The sequence below is a fragment of the Heptranchias perlo genome, chromosome 27 (genome assembly GCF_035084215.1).
Source record: "Heptranchias perlo isolate sHepPer1 chromosome 27, sHepPer1.hap1, whole genome shotgun sequence".
Taxonomy (NCBI): Eukaryota; Metazoa; Chordata; class Chondrichthyes; order Hexanchiformes; family Hexanchidae; genus Heptranchias; species Heptranchias perlo.
The window spans coordinates 1,531,187-1,557,382 of NC_090351.1; the positions used below are offsets into that span (position 1 = coordinate 1,531,187).

Sequence of the window (26,196 nt, forward strand, 5' to 3'; positions counted from 1 at the left end):
TGACTCCTGGCGTAACAGGTACAGAATTACACTCAAATAGTCTGCAGAATAATAAACAGAGGGATGAGGGATCTCTCCTATTCTCTATTTGTGTTTGTAACAAAAGGCAGTTTACATACTCGCACCTCGTATGATCCGAAAATGACATCTTTTGACTATTTAATGTATGGGATAGTATTCCTACCGATTAACCCTTTACCACTCTGTTCAGTAGTGACAGAGACCCATGTGGGATTCCCGCAATGTGCTTTTGTCCACTCTGAAAGATGGAAATACCACACTGGCTGACTATATTGTTCAGGCTCAACCAGCAGTTGAATTTATTTGCAAGAATTACACAGATGCATCGGACTATGGCAAGCCTAGTGGTACAAGTTCTTAGAAACCACAGATTGAGTCTTCCAAAAGAGTTTAAATATTCAGAACATATTTCTGCATAGTCTGATAATCAGCACTTACGCAGAAATCTGATTTTTGTAGATTTCCCCACCTCTGTTTGTACATAGGTATTCCTGCCCCCTTGGAGTGCAGCTAACTAAAACTAAACAGATGAAACAAGGAAAAGCTGCACCTATTGTATCATTGTTCTGAATCCCCAAGACACAACCCGACACACGGCTCAAAAGATTCTTCCTATTAAGAATGCAAATTATGTTGTTGTTAATCAATTTTACTGCTCAGGTTGCGGAGTGAACAGCAATCTCTTGGCTGTCTGTTAGCTTTGTTTTTCGTTTTCTTTAAAATAACACAACAGTGCTTGACAATTATCTGCAAATTTTGCATGGTTTAAACATTTCAAAGACACGGGGGAGTTGCTGATGTCGCTGAGTTGTAAGTATAGGCAATTGACAGTGCTTTGGGAAACTGGCCCACTGTCTCTTCCTGAAACCAACAGCATCTGTCTCACTTCTTTAGAAAGCACCAAAGAATTTTTTCAAGGATGCAGCTAATTAAAGTCAATTTTAAAATTAATTATCATCTTAGATGTACAAGAAAGAAATGATACTTTGCGAGCTTTCTTTCCATCACAGGCTACACTAGCCCATTCACAGCAGAATAAAGGCTGGGGTCCATTTACAAGAGCCTTGTCGGCCTATGGAAACTTGAGTGTAGCTGGGAACAGAAGAGAGGTGTTGGTAAAAAGCCCAGACTGTAACACCGTACTTGAGTGCAGGCCCATTTTCTCCAGCAGGAGTTCTGAAGAAAGTTGCTCTGTAACACTGCCCTGTGCTGCTGTTTTCATTTTGCATAATTCTCTGAATTGAAAATATGTGATACCAATGCGCTCCTGAACTAATCGAATTTAAATAGGTCACAGGCTGGGTTCTATCTGTTTGTGTTTCTTGCCTCGTGCACTCAGCAGACCCCTGCTGCTCGCTATCCAACAGTAAACATTAGCTGGAGTTTCAGAGACCGAGTGCGTTCTTCACTGTCTGCACAGTGACTGCTGAAATTAGGCAAATGAGCAAATGGCAAGGGGAGCACCCCTCACACTGAGCCGCCCACACAGCCCAGTGTGTGGGGTGGGTCTAAATCAACCTAAATTGGGCACCAGTGCCCAAAAGACTAGAGCGATTTTTGCATTGGCGGCCGTGCCTTCAGCTGCCTGGGCCCTAAGCTCTAGAATTCCCTCCCGAAATCCCTCCACCTGTCTACCTCTCCCTCCTCCTTTAAGACGGTCTTTAAAACTAACCTCAAGCCTTTGGTCACCTGTCCTAATGTCTCGTTATGTAGCTCGTGTCAAATTTTGTTTGATAACGGTCCTGTGAAGCGCCTTGGGACATTTAGGCGCTATATAAATGCAAGTTGTTGTTGTTGTTAGTGTGCATACTTCCTGAAACTGCTGCCACACACTTGTTTTGTAAAAACTAACGAGGACTGAGACCAAGGATAAATTGTAGCATCGCAGCTTTGCGTTGTAATGAATGTGCTTGTGTTGTGGCTGTGATATTTGGATTGACGTAACCTTCAAGCGGGTGAGGCAATATAACAGACAGGGAGGATGGACACTGTACAATCAGGGACGCAGAGAGAGGCCCAGTCTTCTCCCAATTCTTCCCCTCACAGCCCAAGAGCGCCTGGGGTCAGTCGCCAAACGGGGAGGCTCCAGCTCCACACTCGTCAGTTAATGGTGTTACCCAAACCCAGTGAGCTCGGCCCTCCCCACCCTCTTTGCTCGACTAGGATTGCGCAGGAGTCTCCAGGAATTAAAGATTAATCTCTAGGACACTGCCTGCTGTGAGCAACTCGGGAGAAAAATCAGAGGGGCATTAAAAAAAAATTGTGTTTTTAAGGAAGAAATTTCTTTGAACACTTTGGTTATTAGTAATAAAAGTATCTGAGATTGGAAAAAAGGCTGTTTGACTGAGAGTCAAGAATCATCCAATTGGGTAATGAAGAGTCCGTTCACTTTCCGATTGGCCTTGGGGGCGGGGTGCCGTGAGGAGGGATGTGTCGGGCGACCAATGGTGGGAGTGTGGGGGCAGGGAGGTTGGAGGCAGGAGGTTATGTGATGTAACCTCCAGCAATACATTCAACCAGAGTTGGTAACCCCATTGCTCGACCCAAGCCTTCTGCCAAAGTATGGCCCCAGCTCTTAATCTATGTTGCTATGGAAACGTACAAAGCGGACACAAGTCTCATGTCAGACATGCTGTGTGACCTTTAACCTACCGTGACCCAAGAAAGCATGTCAATTCCGCTGAGATAGTATCATAGCATTGTACTGGGAAAAGCGCAGGAGGAGGCCATTTGGCCCATTGTGCCTGTGCTGGCTCTTTGATTGAGCTATCCAATTAGTCCCACTCCCCTGCTTTTTCCACATTGCTTTGTAAATGTTTTCCCTTCAAGTATTTATCCAATTCCCTTTTGAAAGTTATTATTGAATCTGCTTCCACCGCCCTTTCAGGCAGTGCATTCCAGATCATCACAACTCGCTGCATTAAAAAAAATGTTTCCTCATGACGCCTCTGGCTCTTTTGCCGATCACCTTAAATCTGTGTCCTCTGGTTACCGACCCTTCTGCCACTGGAAACAGTTTCTCCTTATTTACTCTATCAAAACTGTTCATGATTTTGAACACCTCATTCAAATCTCCCCTTAACCTTCTCTGCTCTAAGGAGAACAGTCCCAGCTTCTCCAGTCTCTCCACATAACTGAAGTCCCTCATCCCTGGTACCATTCTGGTAAATCTCTTCTGCACCCTCTCTAAGGCCTTCACATCCTTCCTAAAGTGTGGTGCCCAGAATTGAACACAATACTCCAGCTGAGGCCTAACCAGTGTTTTATAAAGGTTTAGAATAACTTCCTTGCTTTTGTACTCTATGCCTCTATTTATAAAGCCCAAATGAAAGTTTGGAAACAGAATCAATTTGAACCCTGTTACTAAGTAACAGAAGAAATTGAAGCAGCAGCACAGTGTGGGTAGGGTTTGGGGAAACAACAGGAAGCAGGAGGTGGGGGGGCGGGTTTATGTGCAGCAGTTGTACACGGAGCGGAGAGGGGTCCTGCCGAGTAGGTGATGGAGGAGGGGAATTTTCCTGCTGAGTTGTTGAACTTGTGCAGGGGGATGGTAGATGCTCTGTTGTTCGACTAAAGAAAGAAAGACTTGCATTTATATAGCGCCTTTCACGACCTCAGGGCATGCCAAAGCGCTTTACAGCCAATGAAGTACTTCTTGAAGTGTAGCCACTGTCGTAATGTAGGAAACACGGCAGCCAAATTGCACACAGCAAGATCCCACAACCAGCAATGAGATAATGACCAGATAATCTGTTTGTGATGTTGGTTGAGGGATAAACATTGGCCCAGGACACCGGGGAGAACTCCCCTGCTCTTCTTCGAAATAACATAGTGAGATCTTTTACATTCACCTGAGAGGTTTAACATCTCATCCGAAAGACGGCACCTCTGACAGTGCTGCACTCCCTCAGCACTGCACTGGAGTGTCAGCCTGGATTTTGTGCTCGAGTCTCTGGAGTGAACTTGAACCCATGACCTCCTGACTCAGAGCCGAGAGTGATACCCACTGAGCCACGGCTGACAAGGGGGGTCCCATCGGGTTACTGGACCCGGTGAAGGGGTGAGGGTGAGGTATCCCGCAGAGTTCTTGGGGGGGGGGGAGGACAGGGGTTGTGTGGTGGTTTTAGACGTAGGAGGGGGTGATCCAATGGAATGATGTATTTGGGGTTTTGTGGAGTTATACCCATGATGGCAGAACATGTTTCACTGTGAAATCATTCCCATGCAGGCACTGTGTGATATTATTTACAGAATCCCCGGACCTCCACTGGTGACTACATCAGGCCTTGAGTGAAGTACGATTCAGTTTACCAAGTGAAAGGTCTAATGTTAGCCCATGTCATAGAATCATACACCACAATAGGTGGCCATTTGGCCCATCATACCTCTGCCGGCTCTTTGAAAGAGCTTTCCAATTAGTCCCACTCCCCCTGCTCTTTCCCCAGAGCCCTGCAAATTTCTCCTTTTCAAGTATTTTTCCAATTCCCTTTTGAAAGTTACTATTGAATCTGCTTCCACCGCCCTTTCAGGCAGTGAATTCCAGATTGCAACTCGCTGTGTAAAAAAAATTCTCATCTCCCTCTGGTTCTTTTGCCAATTTTCTTAAATCTGTGTCCTCTGGTTACCGACCCTCCTGCCACTGGAAACAGTTTCTCCTTATTTACTCTGTCAAAATCTCCTGATTTTGAACATATCTATTAAATCTCCCCTTAACCTTCTCTGTTCTAAGGAGAACAATTCCAGCTTCTCCAGTCTCTCCACATAACTGAAGTCCCTCATCCCTGGTACCATTCTAGTAAATCTCCTCTGCACCCTCTCCAAGGCCTTGATATCCTTCCTAAAGTGTGGTGCCCAGAATTGAACACAATACTCCAGCTGAGGCCTAACCAGTGTCTTATAAAGGTTTAGCATAACTTCCTTACTTTTGTACTCTATGGGCCCGATATTACCAGGGCGGCGGGTTTGCGGCGGGGGGGCGATGCGCCCGGTGAAATCAGTCTGCCCCGCGCGCAATCGCAGGCTAATTGGATCCACTTACCTGCTCCTCCGGGTTCCCCACTGCTGATCTGCGCGTCGGGCGGGCTGCGCATGTGCAGTAAGGTCTGTCAGCTGGAGGAGCTCTATTTAAAGGGGCAGTCCTCCACTGACTGATGCTGCCACAAATAGGAAAAATTACAGCAAGGAGCAGCCCAGGGGGAAGGCTGCTCCCAGTTTAATGATGCCTCACTCCAGATATCAATACATGGGGTGAGGAGGAGGGGGAGGACAGAGATCTTCCACCCGGCGGGCGGGAGGAAGTGGCCTGCCTCTGCCACCAAGAAGGCCTGGCTCGAGGTGGCAGAGGAGGTCACCAGCGCCACCAACATATCGCGCACCTGCATACAGTGCAGGAGGCGCTGCAATGACCTCAGTAGGTCAGCCAAAGTGAGTACACTTACTCATTCCCCTACACTCCGTCTGCCACATCACTGCCCCCACCCCACATCTCCTTCTGCAGTGCCAACACTACTCTGTCACATCACCCCTCACACCCACTCAAACCTCATCCTCATCTTACCTGCACCTACTCACCTCGCCAGTACTCATCCCGCCACTACCACTCAACCCAATCCTCATACAATCTCATGGCTCTATCCCATACTCACCCTCTCGTGCATCTCTTTCACAGTCAGCCTCACTCAACCTGCCACTACCTGTGCTGCAGCCACAGGGCATGCATCACATATGTGCAGTAGGCAGCGTAAGGCAAACGTGTCGTGAGCATGAAGGGGATGCACAAGGGTGTTTGAGGGTTTGTCATGGTTTTTACTCATATTTAATTTCTAAGCAACTCACATTACATATTATATTGGCACCACTACTGCCACGTCTTTGCAAATCTTGTCTGGTTTGTGCAATAATGCCCTTTCCTGAGGATCACTACGAAGACCCACAACTGATGCCACCCATTGTGTCACTGCAGAGGGGGTGTAGGTGTATTTGCAGGGCTCTTTTGTGCAGATGACTGAGAGACGTCGGCGATGTCCCCAGTGGCACCTTGGAAGGATGCGGAGGAGAAGTTGTTGAGGGCAGTGGTGACTTTGACAGCGACAGGTAAGAAGATGGTGCTCGGGCCAGCCGGGAGCAGCTCGGCATGAAGGAGGCTGCAGATGTCCACGACTACATGTCAAGTGACTCTGAGCCTCCGTGTGCACTGCTGCTCAGAGAGGTCCAGGAAGCTGAGCCTCGGTCTGTGGACCCTGTGGCGAGGGTAGTGCCCCCTGCGACGCATCTCTCTCTGCAGTTGCCCTCCCTCCTGCTGTGCAGGTGGATGTGTCACAGCACTGTGTTGTGGAGCTCCACGTGTCAGAGGTGGACGGCGAGGCTGTGATGCTGTTCGCCCTCCGAGGAGGTCATGACTGCAGCTACGGCGGCCCCCATCCGGAAGATGTACATCTGAGGGGGTCGGCAAGGTAGGTACATGTGTCTGGACACCGGGGTAAGTGTGCATGTTGGTGAATTTGATTGTCAGGAGGAGGGTGGTGGAGGCCAAACTTTGTCCAAAGTGACAGAGTGGCCTCCTGCAATGAGTGAGGGTCTCCCCGCCCCGACCTGTCAAATGGACCTTTGCAGCTGCCACAGGCTGATGGCTACAACACGTCCATTTGAACTGGGAGTGTTTCCCCCAGTATGGGAAAGAGTCCCAGTTGTTTGTAAAATCCCACCCCTCCTGAAATATCTCCTTAATCAGGTCTGTAAACGACCTGAAATACCTAAATAAATACTTTAAGTGGCACCCCGCTGGCTTTAATTGCCTGCGGGAGTCCCACATGGGGGGGCTGCGCGCGCATGTCAGCGCGTCTGTGGGAAACCCGGAAGTGGGCGGGTTGGAGCCGGGCTCCCGACCCGCCCCGGGAATCCCCGATTTTCAGAGCCCCCCCCCCCCCCCCCCCCGCCAGGAATACACCCGATTGCGGGTGCTAAAATCGACTCCTGTGCCTCTATTTATAAAGCCCAGGATCCCATATGCTTTTTTAACAGCCTTATCCACCTTCAAAGAGTGTGGGTCCAGGAACTGGAGCTGGACTGCAGCATCAACCACCAAACTTTCTCTGTGAAATGGTTGACAGGAGGACAGGGTTAAAGTGCTGGAGAGCTGAACATCGGTTTCCTGTAAATATGTGGGAGGGAAGAATGGAAGCAGTGAATGAGGAAGTGAAACTGATTTGCGACTGTAATAAGCAGCTGCTGAATGAGACTTGGTCTCAGTGCTGTGCCTGGATTGTCCCCTTTCCAGATCCACTGAAGTCTGGCCTTCTGTTTCTCTCCTTGCAGACTGGTGTTCTGGGAGTTTGAGCCTGGGCGGCAGGTGACCTTTGACCCAGAGGGTCCGAGCCCCGGGGTTACGGAGATGTGGTGGTTCCAGCAGGGCATGAGCTTCCTTCCAGCCGCATTGGTCATCTGGTCAGTGGCCGCCTTCGTCTTCTCCTTCATTACGGCCGTCGTGCTTCGTCACGTCGACCCCTTGGTGCCGTACATCAGGTCAGTACAGCGATGGGACTGTGACTGGGCACAGTGCAAGATCCCTAAGACCGTAACCTGCTTTTTCTTTCAGCTGCTGCCTGCCCTGCTGTGCACCTCCCGCATTTCCATTTTTTTCTCCTTATTTCTAACATTATTCTGTAACCTTGCACCCTCCGTGATCTCGAGCTCATCCCTAACTCTACTGCCCGTATCCTGACTCGCACCAAGTCCTGTTCACCCATCACCCCTGTGCTTGCCCTCCCACATTGCACTCCATTTTAAAATTCTCATCGTTATGTTCAAATCCCTCCATGGTCTCGCCCCTCCCTATCTCTGTAACCTCCTCCAACCCTACAACCCTCCGAGATCTCTGCGCTCCTCCAATTCTGACCTTCTGTGCATCCCCGTTTTTCTTCACTCCACTATTGGCGGCCGTGCCTTCAGCTGCCTAGGCCCTAAGCTCTGGAATTCCCTCCCTAAACCTCTCCACCTCTCTCTCCACCTTTAAGACGCTCCTTAAAACCTACCTCTTTAACCAAGCTTTTGGTCACCTGCCCTAATATCTCCTTATGTGGCTCAGTCAAATTTTGTCTGATAATCGCTCCTGTGAAGCACCTTGGGACGTTTTGCTACATTAAAGGCGCTATTGAAATGCAAGTTATTGTTATTGTAACTCTGGATATTTCCGTATATCAGCTGACACCAGAAAACACTATAAAATAAGGTGCCAAACAAAATAAAAGGATGAGTCATCAGAATGCAGGCACTGTACAGAGTCCCTGTGACAATGGGTCTGCCTCTTTGTGATTGCTGATAGTGTGCTTAACTGCACTACATGTTACAGGCCCAGTTCCTTGAGGCTCGTCACATCTCGAGTAATCATCGGTTGTTTGTGGAGGGCGTGACTGGGGTTAGATGGTGGATGGAGTGGGCTCAATGGACTAGCTAATCTTTTCTTGTCTTTTTCCATATGTTCGTGTAAGGCCATAAGGCCCTGTGTAACAGTGTGTTGGAGAGATGGCCAAAACACCTATGAGGAAGAGATATAGGATCAAGAGGAGGCCATTCAGCCCCCTCAAGCCTGCTCCACCATTCAATGAGATCATGGCTGATCTGTATCTTAACTCCATTTTCCCGCCTTTGCTCCATATCCCTTGATACCCTCACCCAACAAAAATCTATCAATCTCAGTCTTGAAAGCTTCAGTTGACCCCTAGCATCCACAGACTTTTGAGGCGGTGGGGGGGAAGAGTTCCAGATTCCCACTACCCTTTGTGTGAAAAACCTGGGGCAGGACTTTTGCTCAGTAAAGTTGATGCTGACTTTTTTTTCTGCTAAGATATTTTCCCCTCCTCTCCTGAAAGCACTGCCCGTACCTTGGGCTTGATTCTACAGGCGGCAACTATCCACCAGCCCCTGGCCCATGTGGGCTCTCTGGATTTGTGAGTCCAGGCAGTAGGTGACCATGGGGGGAGGAGGGAGGGTGAAATCACAGCCGAGCTCGATTTCCCCTCACAAGATGTTCACGTGCCCATTTTCCAGCAGGGGTCACTGGGTCACGAGGAACCCTGGCTAATTGTTCCCTTTCCCAAGCTCATGGATACTGAGGCCAATTGTAGCACATCTACTGCTGCCACATCAGAGACCAGCCGCTTCAGCACAGACCAGGGATAAATCCTGGGATCTTCCTGGTCAGTCAGGCTCAAAACCACACTGGATGCTGCATTTAACCAACCGGTCGAGTGAGTTGGACCTGGATTTCTAATTGTTCTTTAAGCGTGAAGATTTCTGAATCCATGTGATTCTGGATAATATTTCTGAATTCAGAGGATGCTGGAGACAATCAGCATCTGGGGAGAGAGAAACAGAGTTAATGATTCAGCTGTAACCATTCATCAGAACTGGAGAAAGTTTCAGATGGACGGCATTTAAAAGGGAACAGAACAAAAGGAAGTGGGAGGGAAACACAGACGCACAGACACAGACATAGATATACACATACAGACACACACACTTACACAGACATAGATATACACTTACACAGACATAGATATACAGATATACACATACACACACACATATATATATACACACACACACACATATATATATACACACACGTACTCCCACTCTGCCCTCTCTGTCTTTGACCTTTTCCACTGATCCAATGAAGCTCAACGCAAGCTCGAGGAACAGCCCCCTGTCCTTTCATTATGTACTTTACAGCCCTCTGGCCTTAATATTGACTTTAATAACTTCAGACCTTAACTATAACTCCCATGATATTTACAGCAGGGAATGCTGACTATGTAGGATGGGTCAGTGGTTCAGGTGGGGAGAGAGAGATGGTTTGGTATTTGGGTTGGGGACCCTCTATCGGAACACCATTTTGTGTGGGGGGGTTTGGGCGGTGACCAGGCGAGGGTGATGTAGGGCAGGGGAGCTGGGCGAGGGCGATACAGGGCGGGACAGTTCCCTTCGTACTGGCGGCTTTTCTCTTCTCAGGTTGCTGGATTCTGTCTCACTTTGCCAGCTCTTCCTGTTTCCATCTCGGACCTGTCTCACCCCACCCTCACCTCAGCTATCCACACCTTCTCCGTGTCTCTTCAATGTCTTTAATTTATTCCCTTGGCTCAGTTGGTAGCATTTTCGCCTCTGAGTCAGAAGGTCGTGGGTTCAAGCCCCAATCTAGAGACTTGAACCCATAATCCTGGCCGACAGTGCTGAGGGAGTGCTCTACTATCAGAGGTGCCGTCTTTTGGATGAGACTTTAAACCGAGGCCCCGTCTGCCCTCTTGGGTGGATGTAAAGGATCCCATGGCACTATTGGAAGAAGAGCAGGGGAGTTCTCCCCAGTGACCTGGCCAATGTTTATCCCTCAATCGATACCTAAAACAAATTATCTGGTCATATGTCTCATTACTGTTTGTGGGATCTTGCTGTGCTGCCACATTTCTCTACATTACAGCAGTGACTACACTTCAAAACTAATTCATTGACTGTAAATCGCTTTGGGACATCCTGAGTTTGTGAAAGGTGCTATATAAATGCAAGTACTTTCTTTATTTTATTCTGCTCTTTCCGATTGACTTGTGTTAATAAAATTACAGCCAATTAACCAGCTCCTGTTTACCATTTAAGCATTTTACATGTCATTTTACTTCCTCTTGTGCGTGTGCGTCTCTGTGTGTGTTTCCCTCTCCCTTCCCTTTGTTCTTTTAAATGCTGTCCTTCTGTATCTTTCTCCAGTTCTGATGAATAGTTACAGCTGAAACATTAACTGGTCTGCACTCTCTCCAGATCCTGACTGATCTGCTGAGTGTTTCCAGCATTCTCTGCTTTTGTTTCCTCATCTCCTCTGCACCCCCTCTAAGGCCTCGACATTCTCCCTAAAGTGTGGTGCCCAGAATGGGACACAATACTCCACCTGACCAGTGATTTATAAAGGTAACTTGTTTTTGTACTCTATGGCCAGGATTTTTACCCGGAGCCGGGAAGGGGGCAGGGGGATCGAATCGCGGAGGGGAACCCCGGAAGTACGGGTTTCCTGGACGTTCTTACGATTTTGACGTAAGGATGTCTTTTTTTTTTCTGTTTCCCGTCCGACTGACCGGCCTGAGTGACAGGCTGGTCTCCATTGGACGGGAGCAGAAGAAGGAAGAGGTAAGTGTTCAGGTAAGTCTTAGATTGTATGGATGGGGAGGGTCATGGGTGGGCATGGGGGCCACGGGGAGGTCAGTCACTGGGGAATCAGTCATGGGGGGGTGGGGGGGAGATCGAGGGGGAGGGTTGGGATCAGGGGTCATCGCGGGGGTCTGTGATAGTGGGGTGTGGGTCGAGATTGTTTGGGAGGGGTCCGCGATCGTTGTGGGGGAGGTGGGGTCGCTGCAGGTAGGCTTATTGGGCCTGGGGGAAGCGGTGTGAAGGAGAAGGCCCGGGAATCCCGGCCCCCAGGGGCTAAAATTGAAAGGTTTTAGTGACCAACTCACCCTCATCCTGTCCCAGTGAAAACCGGAAATGGGTGGGTTGGGGGACGGGTCTGAAATTGTTGCAATTTTCAATGCCCCTCCCTGCCCCAACCCACCGGTTTTTCCCATTTAAAATCCTGCCCTATGCCTCTATTAATAAGCCCAGGATCCTATATGCTTTTTTAATAGCCTTCTCAACTTGTCCTGCCACCTTCAAAGTAACACTTTTTCCCAATCTTTTCTGTGTAATAATTGGTCAAAAAATCCTGAGCATGCCAGTAACTGAATTCATGTTACTCTGGGTAACATTTATGAATGTGAGTTATCACAGGTTAACTGAAGATTGGCTATTTTGTTTTAAATTGCATTCAGCTGGAGTGACCTAGAAGGTCAGAGTAATTAGAACTAACTGCAGGATCCCTCCCATCTTAAGGTCAGGGTCGTGGGTTAATATAAATAGAACCATATAAGTAGTGTGTGGGGGAAAGGCAAATGCATTCATAGTCATTTTACGTGCACATGTTTTTGGCGGAAGTCCTGGCCTGGGCGTGTGGTTTAGTGACTCTGTCTGCTGATTTCAGTCTCTGTGTTGTAAGGCATTTAGTCAGACACTGCCCAGTTGTAATCTGGCAGCACAGTCCTGAATTAGTTCGTGCACGAAGCTACCATTCCTCACAGAGTTTGACGTATTCCTAAATACATCACCCATTTTGTGTAATATAGTTTTGTTTTGTGGATGATGCAGTAAATAATTTTCAGAAATGCAGTCAGACTAATGCAAGGGGCTAAAAGGGTTAATCAGTCTGCCCCGAACAGGATGTAGACTGAAACCAAACTAAGACTGAGGCTGCTCAATACTTCCCTTTCTGTTTCTCTGATTGATAATTTAGGACACAATTCTCTCTCCATCTGTCTCTCTGTTTATCTGTCTCTATCTGGTGCTGTCTCTGTCTCTCTTATTCTCTCTACCTCTTCACACCCCCCCCCCCCTTCCTCCATAACTCTCCCTGTCTTGCTATTGTGTTCCCTCTCTGTCATGTTCCTTCTATCTCTGACTCTCCTGCTCTTGTTACTTTCGCTCTCTGGCTTTTTCCTGCTCTTTCTCACTCGTGTGCTCTCTTTCTCATTGCTCTCTCAAACCCTTGCTCACTCTCTCACGCTCACACTGTCTCTCGGCACCAGGGCCGAGCCTTGCACGTGGGTTCCGCTCGTGCCGAGCCTTGCACGTGGGTTCCGCTCGTGCCGAGCCTTGCACGTGGGTTCCGCTCGTGCCGAGCCTTGCACGTGGGTTCCGCTCGTGCCGAGCCTTGCACGTGGGTTCCGCTCGTGCCGAGCCTTGCACGTGGGTTCCGCTCGTGCCGACCTCCACAGCCTGCTGGAAATTTTTAAATGTATGGACAGCATTGGGTGCAAACAGGGCCCACATTATCAAACATTTAAAACAACACGGTGTAAGATGATAAAATGCGAGGGATTGCAGTCCACAGTTAAACACACCACATGGGATTGTACTCCATGTAGTTCATAACCAAGAAGTGAGTTTATGAACAAAATATACAGAATGCTAGTGGTCATCAGGAGAGAATCAAATATGGTGCCAGGTTGGTGGGGTGGGGTAGCTGGTGGGAGAGATCCATTGAATTGGAAGTGACTCAGCAAGGTTCCTGTTTTCAAGAACAGTGCCAGAACATACCCAGGTCACATGGTTTTACATCAGCAACTGGAAGAATCATGGAATTAAACAGCCTATATCAGGCTGGATCTCAGACAAAAATGCATCAATTTTGCCACAGTACTTAATGAATTGCATTAAACCAGCTGGTGATGAGGCTGATTGAGATCTGGGAGAACTAGAAGAATTTGCATTTCTATAGCGCCTTTCGTGACCTCAGGACGTCCCAAAACGCTTCACAGCCAATGAAGTACTTTTGAAGTGTAGTCACTATTGTAATGTAGGCAATGCTGCAGCCAAATTGCACACAGCAAGATCCCACAAATAGCAATGAGATGATGACCAGATAATCTGTTTCAGTAATGTTAGTTGAGGGATAATTATTGGCCAGGACACTTGGGAGAACTCCCCTGCTCTTCTTTGAATAGTGCCTTGGGATCTTTTACATCCACCTGAGAGGGCAGATGGAACCTCAATTTTTTTTTGTCTCAGCCAAAAGGCTGTCCCTCCCTCAGTACTGCACTGAAGTGTCAGCCTGGATTATGTGCTCAAGTCTCTTGAATGGGACCTTCTGACTCAGAGGTGAGAGTGATACCACTGAGCCACAGCTGACAGACTCAACACTGATCAGTCAATACAGAGCAGCAATTAACAAAGCAAACTGATTGTTAAGCTGCACTGTTCAGGAGAGTACAAGGTGCACTGTCCTGACCTGGGCCTGACTTTCCTGCATCACCCACCCCCAGCATTATTTCCTGCTGTGGCCTGGGGTTGGAAACCTGGCCACCTGGGGCTCAGAGGCGGGAATGCTCCCACTGGGCCAAAAGCTCTCTCCTATTCGAAAGGAGGTGAAGGAGAGAGAAATATAACATACTAAGTGGAGGAGGAAAGGTTAATCCCAGGCACTGTTTGAATTTACAGCGTGTCGGCAGGACAAGGGAACACCAGGTATGAACTGAGAAAAGTCAGTCAAAAACAGTGAGCAATACCAGCAGTGGCCTCTGGGTGAGATTGTGGCAGCAATAACAGCAACAATTTGCATTTATATAGTAAAACGTCCCAAGGCGCTTCACAGGAGCGTTATCAGATAAAATTTGACACAGAGCTTCATAAGGAGATATTAGGACAAAGTGGTCAAAAGCTTGGTCAAAGAGGTAGGTTTAAGGAGCATCTTAAAGTCATAGAGAGTCATAGAGTCATAGAGTCATAGAGTTATACAGCACGGATAGAGGCCCTTCGGCCCATCGTGTCCGTGCCGGCCATCAAGCCCTGTCTACTCTAATCCCATATTCCAGCATTTGTTCCGTAGCCTTGTATGCCATGGCATTTCAAGTGCTCATCCAAATGCTTCTTGAATGTTGTGAGGGTTCCTGCCTCCACAACCCTTTCAGGCAGTGAGTTCCAGACTCCAACCACCCTCTGGGTGAAAAAGTTCTTTCTCAAATCCCCTCTAAACCTCCCGCCTTTTACCTTGAATCTATGTCCCCTTGTTATAGAACCCTCAATGAAGGGAAAAAGCTCCTTAGTATCCATCCTATCTGTGCCCCTCATAATTTTGTACACCTCAATCATGTCCCCCCTCAGCCTCCTCTGCTCCAAGGAAAACAAACCCAATCTTCCCAGTCTCTCTTCATAGCTGAAGCGCTCCAGCCCTGGTAACATCCTGGTGAATCTCCTCTGCACCCTCTCCAAAGCGATCACATCCTTCCTGTAGTGCGGCGACCAGAACTGCACACAGTACTCCAGCTGTGGCCTAACCAGTGTTTTATACAGCTCCATCATAACCTCCTTGCTCTTATATTCTATGCCTCGGCTAATAAAGGCAAGTATCCCATATGCCTTCTTTACCACCTTATCTACCTGTTCCGCCGCCTTCAGGGATCTGTGAACTTGCACACCAAGATCCCTCTGACCCTCTGTCTTGCCTAGGGTCCTCCCATTCATTGTGTATTCCCTTGCCTTGTTAGTCCCTCCAAAGTGCATCACCTCGCACTTTTCCGGGTTAAATTCCATTTGCCACTGTTCCGCCCATCTGACCAACCCATCTATATCGTCCTGCAGACGGAGGGGAGAGAGGTAGAGAAGCGGAGAGGTTTAGGGAGGGAATTCCAGAGCTTAGGGCCCAGGCAGCTGAAGGCACGGCCGCCAATGGTGGAGCGATGGGAATCGGGGATGTGCAAGAAGCAAGAATTGGAGGAGCGCAGAGATCCCTGGAGGGTTGTAGGGCTGTGAACAATCCTGGCAGTGGCCTGTGGGGTGGGGGTTGGAGGCCCATTGAACATCACGATATGGGGGCTAGAGGTTTCTATGGGTGGATGAATGAGTTGGGCCAAATGTCCTCCCTCATCTGTGAGTCTCTCTGTGATTCTGATCTGAAAATACAACACTTTCAGCCGTTCGGTTAGAGTTTCCGTCTCAAGGCCACATGGATCGTGCAGGATGTGAAACCTCGACATCTGTCTGTTCTTGAAATAGACTCGAGGCAGGCACGAAAATAAATGAAAATACCCAATGCACACACTCAACATCTGCCTCTCAACTCAGGTTAGGGAGTTTGATCAAACTCTTGCTTTGGTGCACAAACTATCCCCCTAATTACACGGCGTAAAACACTTCATATCTGGTGTTGTGTCGGGCCTTTAATCATCGGTTAACAGGGCAGCACAATCCTTGCCTATAAATATAGTTCATGCTGTGTTATTGTTCACTGTACAGAACGACTGTGCTATTGGACACTGTACAGAGATTGTGCTATTGTACACTGTGTAGATAGACTGTGTTATTGGGACAAAGCCCTGTGAAGCGCCTTGGGACGTTTTACTATATAAATGCAAATTGTTACTGTTATTGCTTCCACAATCTCACCCAGAGGCCACTGCTGGTATTGCTCATTGTTTTTGACTGACTTTTCTCAGTTCATACCTGGTGTTCCCTTGTCCTGCCGACACGCTCTGACTCTCCCGCTCTTGTTACTTTCGCTCTCTGGCTTTGTACAGAGATTGTGCGATTGTACACTGTGTAGATAGACTGTGTGATTGGGACAAAGCACGAGTGTGTGTGTGTCTCTCTCTCTCTCTGTCTCTCTCTGTGTCTCTCTCTCTGTCTCTGGGACAAAGCCCCGAGTGTCTCTCTCTCTCTCTCTCTCTCTGTCTGTCTCTCTCTCTGTCTCTGGGACAGAGCCCCGAGTGTCTCTCTCTCTCTCTCTCTCTGGGACAGAGCCCCGAGTGTCTCTCTCTCTCTCTCTCTCTCTCTCTGGGACAGAGCCCCGAGTGTCTCTCTCTCTCTCTCTCTCTCTGGGACAGAGCCCCGAGTGTCTGTCTCTCTCTCTCTCTCTGGGATAGAGCCCTGAGTGTCTCTCTCTCTCTCTCTCTCTCTGGGACAGAGCCCCGAGTGTCTCTCTCTCTCTCTCTCTCTCTCTCTGGGACAGAGCCCCGAGTGTCTCTCTCTCTCTCTCTCTCTCTGGGACAGAGCCCCGAGTGTCTCTCTCTCTCTCTCTCTGGGACAGAGCCCCGAGTCTCTCTCTCTCTCTCTCTCTCTGGGACAGAGCCCCGAGTGTCTCTCTCTCTCTCTCTGGGACAGAGCCCCGAGTCTCTCTCTCTCTCTCTCTCTGGGACAGAGCCCCGAGTCTCTCTCTCTCTCTCTCTCTCTCTCTCTCTGGGACAGAGCCCCGAGTCTCTCTCTCTCTCTCTGGGACAGAGCCCCGAGTGTCTCTCTCTCTCTCTCTGGGACAGAACCCCGAGTCTCTCTCTCTCTCTCTCTCTCTCTCTGGGACAGAGCCCCGAGTGTCTCTCTCTCTCTCTCTGGGACAGAGCCCCGAGTCTCTCTCTCTCTCTCTCTCTCTGGGACAGAGCCCCGAGTCTCTCTCTCTCTTTCTCTGGGACAGAGCCCCGAGTGTCTGTCTCTCTCTCTCTCTGGGACACGGCCCTGTGTCTCTCTCGCTCTCTCTCAGTCTGTGTCTCTCTCGCTCTCTCTCAGTCTGTGTCTCTCTCTCTGTCTCTCGGACACGGCCCCGTGTCTCTCTCTCTCTCTCTCTCTGGGACACAGCCCCGAGTGGCTCTCTCTCTCTGTCTCTGTCTGTCTCTCTCTCACTCTGGGACACAGCCCCGAGTGACTCTCTCTGGGACCGGGGGCTGTAACTGTAACCTGTGTAATTGCCCTTTTGCTGAGTTCTCACCATCTTGTGTTTATTTCTCACAGTGACACTGGCACAACTCCACCTGAACGATGCTTGTTTGGGATCATGCTGTCTATTTCTGCATTCTTGGGTAAGGACTGATTTCAGTTGCACTCTGTGACGCACCTGTTTTCACACCTAAATGCTCTTGTGTAAGGAGCTTTATCAGATTTTTAATCCTGCTCACTTTCATTGGAACCTTTGAAATTGGGGGGTGGGGGTTTAACCCTTTCACTGCTGCTGCTGTAAAAGAGGTCAGCTCTACCGATTATCCCCTAATCCCCCCTGTAATAAAGGGAGATATGGGCTGACTTACCGGTGTCTCTCAGTCACCTCTTGTTACCCTGTTTAATGCTTTAGAATTGCTGGTCAGAGATGGGCTGGAAGAGGACATTGTGTGTGACCTGCTCCTCGTGTGACCGGGTAATGGATTATGAGTGGAATTCCACAGTCATGCCACTGCACAGAACTTTGAATCACCAGTAACTGATGATATGCCCCGTGAGGATTAGAGTGCAATTAAAATTGGAGGTTATTTGGGATGAAATTGTATTTGAGTAAACACATCTCCAGGTACTGAGTCTGTGCAATGTTCGGCTGACTGTTCAATCCATCACTCATCAAACGTTTACTCATTATAATTGGTTAAACAAAGCTGACAACTGTGAACTGCATGAAAAAGTGATTAGTTGGTTTAACTTCAGCTGCATCAAACAGCAGCCGATTGGCTTTTCCTGAATCCCACCTGTATGTTCCTGAATCCCACCTGTATGTTCCTGAATCCTACCTGTATATTCCTGAATCCTGTTTGCACACCCTGTCCAGCAGTAGCAGGATTTTGTGATATCTGCTTTGCTCTAACATAGGGAAATAGTGAATTTGTGGGTGTTCACACCATGTGATTAAGAGTATGATCAAAATGTTGCAATAAGAAGGTCAGCAATCCTGGACATTCCGTGATAGCCGCCACCCCCTCATATCCTATCGGGATATCTGGCCTAGAATCTCGGTTCTCCAAACTAGCTTTATCATGAACGATCGACAAACCAGACAGCAGACTGTTATTTTTAGCAAGTAACAGGTACTAGCTACCTTTTGAGATTTTAAGAGACATCGGGGGGAAAATTGGATAGGGGCCTGTTTTTGGGCGGGGGTAGCACGATCCGCTATTACCCCACACCCAATGGTCCCTGCGCAGGCAGGACGAGATTTTCGTCAGGCCTGAGGACTCACCTGCAATCTGTGTTGGAAACCAGCGTTGGACGAGGATTCCATGCAATTTGCACTTTCCACCAGCAGAGGGAGCTCCAATCTCTTAAAGGCAGGCTGTCTGTTAGAAATCTCTTAAAGGTAGCTGGTACCTGTTATTTGCTGAATCTAACATTCTATCGTCTGAACGGAGATCAGACATCGCACACGTAAAGCACAGATATAGGTCCCATCCTTATGTTTAAATACTAATGAGTTATGTTAAAACATTGAATAAAGATTGCGCAACACTAAATCCCACATCCTCCAATCTGCACACCAGACCTCACCAATCTGCCGATCTGAGAGTGCATGCACCAAGGTTCTCTGCTGATGCACTAGAGACCTTGGGTGCAAGAGGTGGACAGAAGGAGGGACATCCTATATCCTCATTGGGAGGGGGGAGGGTGCAAGAGGCCCTCCAGACATATACCCAAAAGACAGTGGGAGGCAGCGGGGGATGAAGTCAATGCCAGGCGCACAGCATCATGAACATGGATGCAGTGCAGGAAGAAGTTCAATGCTTTGACATGAGTGGTCAAGGTGAGTGAGGTCAACTGTCAAGTGGCGTTTCCTACCAACTACATCACTCTCTACACCCCCATCACCCACATACCAATAAACTCTTTCCATCAGTACTCAACTCTTCCAACCAGATGCTTCCTCTTGCCCTTACACATTACCACTGTTTGAAGCCGCCGAACCACAACTCACAGGCCACACACACTGACAGCTATTCATAAATGGCAGGCACATCACCCAGACACATGTCCTGCTTTCTTGCAGGAGAAGGTGGAGCATATCAAGAGGCAGCAAGTGGCAGTGGCATTTAGCCCCTCGAGCCTGTTCCGCCATTCAATGAGATCATGGTGGACCTGTGACCTAACTCCATATACCCATCTTAGCCCCATATCCCTTAATACCTTTGGTTCACAGAAATCTACCAATCTCAGATTTAATATTCACAATTGAGCTGGCATCAACTGCCGTCTGCAGAAGAGCATTCCAAACTTCTCCCACCCTTTGTGTGTAGAAGCATTTCCCAACTGCACTCCTGCACATCCTGGCTCTAAATGTTAGGCTATGTCCCTGCGTCCTAGTATTCAAGTCTAGGAGACCTCCAAAAACAGGTACAAATGTCTCGGCCAGAAGCAATAATCCAGCCACTAACCTGTAAATCCTGCATGGCCCCTTTAAATAGCGCTGGTGGGGGGTCCTCCAGGCTCTCGAAGACACGTTCAGATGGTCGGGGTTAAGACTGTGCATTGAGTTGAGCGTTAAGTCCCAAAATGGTGTCTGTCACTTTAAATCAGCGTTGCACACTGATTGATTCCAGCGTTCGTTATCTGCGCCTGCGCTAACTCCTATACCAAGATGGCGTCTGGCGCACGTCACACAGGAAACGTGCGTGCGCATCCAAGACGCCATCTTGGATGTCGGAGAGGCCGTGTAGCGCCGAAACAACGGGCGCGACACGACCCAATTTAACACCCAATCTCCCTTTAAGAGATTGGGGCTACCCCTACTGGTGAAATGTGCGCATTTACTTCAATCCTCGTGTAAGGCTGAGTTTTCAATGCTGCTGGAAGGTAAGTACTGAGGCCAGACGAAAGTTCCGTCCTGCCTGCGCAGGGGCCATATTTTCCCCCATATTTTCCACAGTACAGAGTGAAATTTATATTTATTTCCCTGCACTCTGCCATATGTAAAATGACAAAGGTAAAATTTCACACCAGTCTTTACAAATGGGACCAGCTGCTGCAGGAGCACACTAGGCTTTCACATCTGTGAGCTGGGTTTCAGTGTGGACTGAGTTTAGCACAGGTTAGTTTCCGTTCTCACTAGTTGGAATAAAATTAATAATCTCACACAACGTCGCTCTCACTTTTTAAAAAAATGTTCTCGGCAAATGTTCTCCCACTTTGGTGAAGGTTTTCCTTGCTGGCGGACAGTTCCAGGGACACCCTCCACCACTGATGCAAAGAGACTTTTATTCATGGGTGAACCATGTCATTGAGCAGGCAATTCGACTACAGGAGCATCACGGTCATGCTTGTTCCATTCCTCATCTGACGTACAATAAAATATTTGTATTTTTTTTGATCTCATGATAGTAAGAAATTGTAGTTAGGCCATTGTACTGAGAGTTTAAAATAGACCTCTGTCAGTTGCTTCTATGTTATTTTTTTTTTACTTTTTCCAGGAGTTGAGGTTTAAGCATAGCTACGAGCCTAAAGGGACGCAACTTTTCTCTGACATTGCCTGTCAGCGAAAGCTCGTCAGCTCGTGGTTACTTAGCGAGTACTTCCAGACTGTGAAATGATAATGTGGGCAGCTTTTGGGAACAACGGTTCAAACTACACGATTTTAATTTCCATTAATTTCCTCGTCCTTCACTTTTCTGATGCTCCTAAGTTCTCTCCTCTTTTCAAACTTATTTATATTTTTTATGGGATGTGGGCATCACTGGCAAGGCTGGCAATTATTGCCTGTCTCTAGTTGCCCTGAGGAGATGGTGGTGGGCCCTCTTCTTCAACCGCTGATAGTGGTTTGATACAACTGAGGGGCTCGCTGGGTCACTTCAGAGGGCAGTTAAGAGTCAACCACATTGGTGTGGGACTGGAGTCACATATAGGCCCAGACCAGATAAGGACGGCAGGTTTCCTTCCCTAAAGGACACGAGTGAACCGGTTGGGTTTTTATGACAATCTCAGAGCTTCATGATCACTTTTACTGACATCAGCTTTTTATTTTCAGATTTTTTAAAAACTAAATTCTAATTTTTAAACTGCACTGGGGGGATTTGAACTCACGCTCTCTGGATTAGTCCAGGCCTCTGGATTAGTAGTCCAGTAGTACAGCCACTGCGCCACTGTACCTGACTGTGTGCCTTACCACCTGAACAGGAGTAAAGTTGCTTGTAGGCTCCAGTTCAGGCCCTGATGTTTTCTGGTCTCTTCCCCCCGCAGGTGTTGCAACGATGTACGTACGATACAAACAGGTGGAGGCTCTGAACCAGGAGGACGACCCCACCATCTCCAGACTGAATAAGGCAGGCCTAGTGCTAGGCCTACTCAGCTGCCTGGGACTCTGTATAGTGGCGAACTTCCAGGTAATAATCCGTGCGCTTGGAATTTCTGTGCGCATCCATGATACAGAGGGGGGAGGAGTGGAACACTTGGTTTATTCCGACATCAACATTCGGTGGTAACAATGGAAACCCTTTTTATCCGAGTTACCAAGAGAACTAGAGAAGGCACAGGAGACGTATCGAAATCTGCCCCATGAGTGGGATACACATCATTTCTTGCTAATTGTTGCATTTCTATCAGAACTTCTTAAAATAATATCTCTGGCTCCCCAGTAGCTGGGCTGGATAAACGCACATAGTTTAGTCATATGGACCGAGCACTGGGGGCCAATACCTGGTCTGTGCTGAACCAGCTTATCTCAGTCAGCATAGCAGTTGTGGCATTAAGCTGCCCTCAGAGTCTTGAGCGAGGGAGGAGACAATCGGCCGTGGTTCCTGCCATCCAGCGACTCCTGCTGGGACTGTGTGCATGGACACTGGGGTAGGGACAGGACCAGGCTCAATGCTGCTTCCTTCCATGGTCAAATAACCTGCTACTTCGACAAGTTTTTTTTTCACATCGTTCACCTGACGAAGGAGGAAGCCTCCGAAAGCTTGTGAATTTAAAATAAAATTGCTGGACTATAACTTGGTGTTGTAAAATTGTTTACAATTGTCAACCCCAGTCCATCACCGGCATCTCCACATCAAGTTATAGAGCAGCAGTTATTGGTGGGACTGGAGTCCAGGGACTGTCAGTGTCTTCAGGGCAGGAGCGGAGGAAATGGGTGATCAACAATCTGCCTTTGAGCTTGAAGTTATCTGGCAGAGGTTGGTGTACAGTAACTATCCCACCTGTGGGCATGGACTACAGCAGTGTGAATAATCCCTTGTGTGGAGAGAGAGCCCCTGTGAATTTAAGGGTGGAACAGCTGGTTTATTCCCTTTCTTTAATCCACTTGTGAATTTATTGCATGCGAGCTATCAGGTGCTGTGTTCAACTTCTTTGAGGTGAGGAATTTTAATGCTGGTGAACGCAGCACTTCCAATTTCAGACACCCAATGTCAACATCAATACTCCCATACGAGGGACAGCACGGGTTAGATACAGAGTAAAGCTCCCTCTACACTGTCCCATCAAACACTCCCAGGGCAGGTACAGCACGGGTTAGATACAGAGTAAAGCTCCCTCTACACTGTCCCATCAAACACTCCCAGGGCAGGTACAGCACGGATTAGATACAGAGTAAAGCTCCCTCTACACTGTCCCATCAAACACTCCCAGGGCAGGTACAGCACGGGTTAGATACAGAGTAAAGCTCCCTCTACACTGTCCCATCAAACACTCCCAGGGCAGGTACAGCACAGGTTAGATACAGAGTAAAGCTCCCTCTACACTGTCCCATCAAACACTCCCAGGGCAGGTACAGCACAGGTTAGATACAGAGTAAAGCTCCCTCTACACTGTTCTTTCATCAACAATAACAACTTGTGTTTATATAGCACCCTTAACGCATTAAAACATCCCAAAGCGCTTCACAGGAGTGATTATCAAACAAAATTTGTCACTGATCCACATAAGGAGATATCAGGACAGGTGACCAAAAGCTTGGTCAAAGAGGTAGATTTTAAGGAGTGTCTGAAAGGAGGAGACAGAGGTGGAGAGGTTTAGGGAGGGAATTCCAGAGCTTAGGGCCTAGTCAGCTGAAGGCACGGCCGCCAATGGTGGAGTGATTAAAATCAGGGATGCGCAAGAGGCCAGAATTGGAGGAGCGCAGAGATCTCGGAGGGTTGTCGGGCTGGAGGAGGTCACAGAGATAGGGAGGGGGTGAGACCATGGAGGGATTTGAAAACAGGGATGAGAACTTTAAAATCGAGGCATTCCGGGTCTGGGAGCCAGTGTAGGTCAGTGAGCACGGGGGGTGATGGGTGAACGGGACTTGGTGCGAGTTAGGATACAGGCAGCAGAGTTTAGGATGAGCTCAAGTTTATGAGAGTACACTCCCAGGTCAGGTACACGCTGTGTCCCAGGTTTCACAGATGAAAAGGCAGCTGCTGACTCACTGCCTCGGATAATTGTTAATAGATTCATGTCAGAAAATGATGTATCTTCAGTGTTGAGATATGTCAGTAATGGCTGGACGGTTCATGTGAAACTGGCCAAGTGATGGACAAGAGGGCCAGGCTTTTCCATGTCTCTGATTACCAGCCTGTGACATTCCGCCCATTGGTTTTTCTGGTTGGAAAACCATGTGCAGGTAAGCAGGGAAACAGAAAATCCTGACCTGTGTGACTGACTTCTCATTAAAAATCCATGAGATTTAGTTCATAAAATTGTGATTTAATGTTCCGAGAATCTGTGCTCTTGATCAGGATCGATTTACAGCCCTACCTTCAATGGATTTCAATGTTCAGTTTTCAGCAGTGGTAGCGTAGAGCATGTTCTCTTTAGATACGTAGAATTGTGTGAGAATTTTAGGGTCTAACGGTTATCATCCATCTCACATCCAGAGTTCTGGTTACCAAGGGAGAACCATAAGAATCTGTTCGATGCCAAGATTAAATATAGGTTGGAAGCGGCATTTGATTGAATTTAACGGATGTCTGAAGCTTGAAAGGGGTAAATAAATCCCCTGTGGACTGTCTCTAGATCTTTCATTCAGTTATTGTCCTTCATAGTCATTGTCTAATGTTGTCTCTTTGTAAAATTTTTAGTGCAACTAAATTGAGTTAACAGTCCAGAGTGTAGTATTTACAATCTTTTGAGATGCAGGAGATGTAGTCCCAAATTCCAGTGCACAACACAGTGTGATTGTTAGCCTTGGACTGTACAGCCCAAGGTATACATGTCCTGTTTTCTAGGGGTGGGGCTTAAATTGGTGTTTAAAAACCCTGAGTCATAAGAGTCCCCATCAGTGTATTGGAATGGGCAGGGCTGAGTGCTTTGATTCCCGGGTGTTGGTGTTTCACTCGGACCTGTGCTGCCTCCCATTGTCCCACTCTGTATTACTGTCCATCTATTTCCGTGGTGACAGGGCTTCATTTGTGGGAAGTGTCAACCATTCTTCATCTCTTGTCCGAGAAACAAGTTACCTCCAGACTAGGGAATCCCTTTGTAGTTTTAGTGGCGTCAGCCGTGGCTCAGTGGGTAGCACTCCTGCCTCTGAGTGAGGAGGTTGTGGGTTCAGGTCCCACTCCAGGGAGCTGAGCACATAAACCAGGCTGACAGTCCAATGCAGTGCTGAGGGAGTGCTGCAATGCTGGATGTGCCATCTTTCAGATGAGACATTAAATCGGGGCTCTGTCTGCCATCTTAGGTTAACGTAAAAGATCCCATGGCACTATTTTGAAGAAGAGCAGGGGAGTTCTTCCCAGTGTCTTGGCCAATATTTATCCCTCAACCAACATCACTAAAACAGATTATCTGGTCATTCTCAAATTGCTGTTTGTGGGATCTTGCTGTGTGCAAATTGGCTGCCGCATTTCCTACATTACAACAGTGACTGCACTTCAAAAGTACTTCATTGGCTGTAAAGTGCTTTACAACATCCTGAGGTCATGAAAGATGCTATATAAATGCATGTTCGTTCTTTCTAATAAAGCTTTTGAACCCATCGCTGTAGTTAGTCTCTGAGAGAGAGGAGTAGTCAGGTTACCCAATACTGTAAATCAAACGGGCTGGGTCTGAACTAGTGTTCACACTGTGAAGCAACCAGCCAGGGAACTGAATAGTCAGGACCTGGTTCCACAAATAACTGTGTACAGAGGCACTGCCTCACATGAAGCTATGCATCTCAGTAATTATTGTACTACTCTCACTGAGCAGGCCTGTACTGCGGCCTAACTATTCATTCCCCTCACGGAAACTATTTCCTTCATGAGACCCACAGAACGCTGTGCTCTCCAAGTTGTGAGAAGTCAACAGCTTGTATCAAATGTTCACACACGAGATTCATGCAGGAGCATGTGTGGTACTGTTCCATTACATTAACTGTGGAGATTCAGGATCTCATGCGAGTCAGTGCTTACGTACAGTGCCTGTAGCAGCAGGTAGAGAGAGTGAATGCTCCCTGTACGAGTTTAACTAATATGCTCCACCATGCTGGGGGTGGGCTGCAGTTAAAGGACCAAAATAATATTTCCTGGACTCTGTATTCAACAGCAGTTGGGCTGAAGAAGGGGTGCAAGTCATTGTTCAGAGGTTGGGGAGTTAGGGTCAGATCTTACTGTGGGACCGTGGATCGGATTGGATAGAGGGGGGTGAGGGGGCCATGTCTGATAGAGGGAGTGATTGATGGGGTGACAGATGTGGACGGGCAGAGAGGACAGTCTTGCCTTAGGTAGGAATGTGAGCTTACATTCGAGGGAATGTAGATGGTCTCTCTGTGCTCTTCCTTCCAGCCCTGCACTGGCTGTATAAGGACAGCATTAGTGATCCCATTCTGTGCGAGCTGGGATGGGGAATTCTCAGCAGACAGTGGGATTGTCCCTGGGTCACATGTTAGTACAAACCTCAGACAGCGACATGGGAAGTGTGGGC

General features: G+C 48.1%; 1 protein-coding gene across 2 annotated transcripts in view; it reads left to right on the top strand.

Annotated features, from left to right (window-relative positions):
• dram2b (DNA-damage regulated autophagy modulator 2b) overlaps window positions 1-26,196 on the top strand; it is a 68,428-nt gene that overhangs the window by 9,881 nt on the left and 32,351 nt on the right. Inside the window, exons 2-4 of one of the 2 annotated variants that reach the window (XM_068007205.1) lie at window positions 7,336-7,542; window positions 17,362-17,429; window positions 21,556-21,698. In XM_068007205.1, coding sequence (XP_067863306.1) covers window positions 7,412-7,542; window positions 17,362-17,429; window positions 21,556-21,698 — 342 coding nt within the window. In that variant the 5' untranslated portion in view covers window positions 7,336-7,411. Of the gene's footprint in view, window positions 1-7,267; window positions 7,543-17,361; window positions 17,430-21,555; window positions 21,699-26,196 lie in introns of those variants that run through there. The other variant, XM_068007206.1, reaches the window with a different exon arrangement.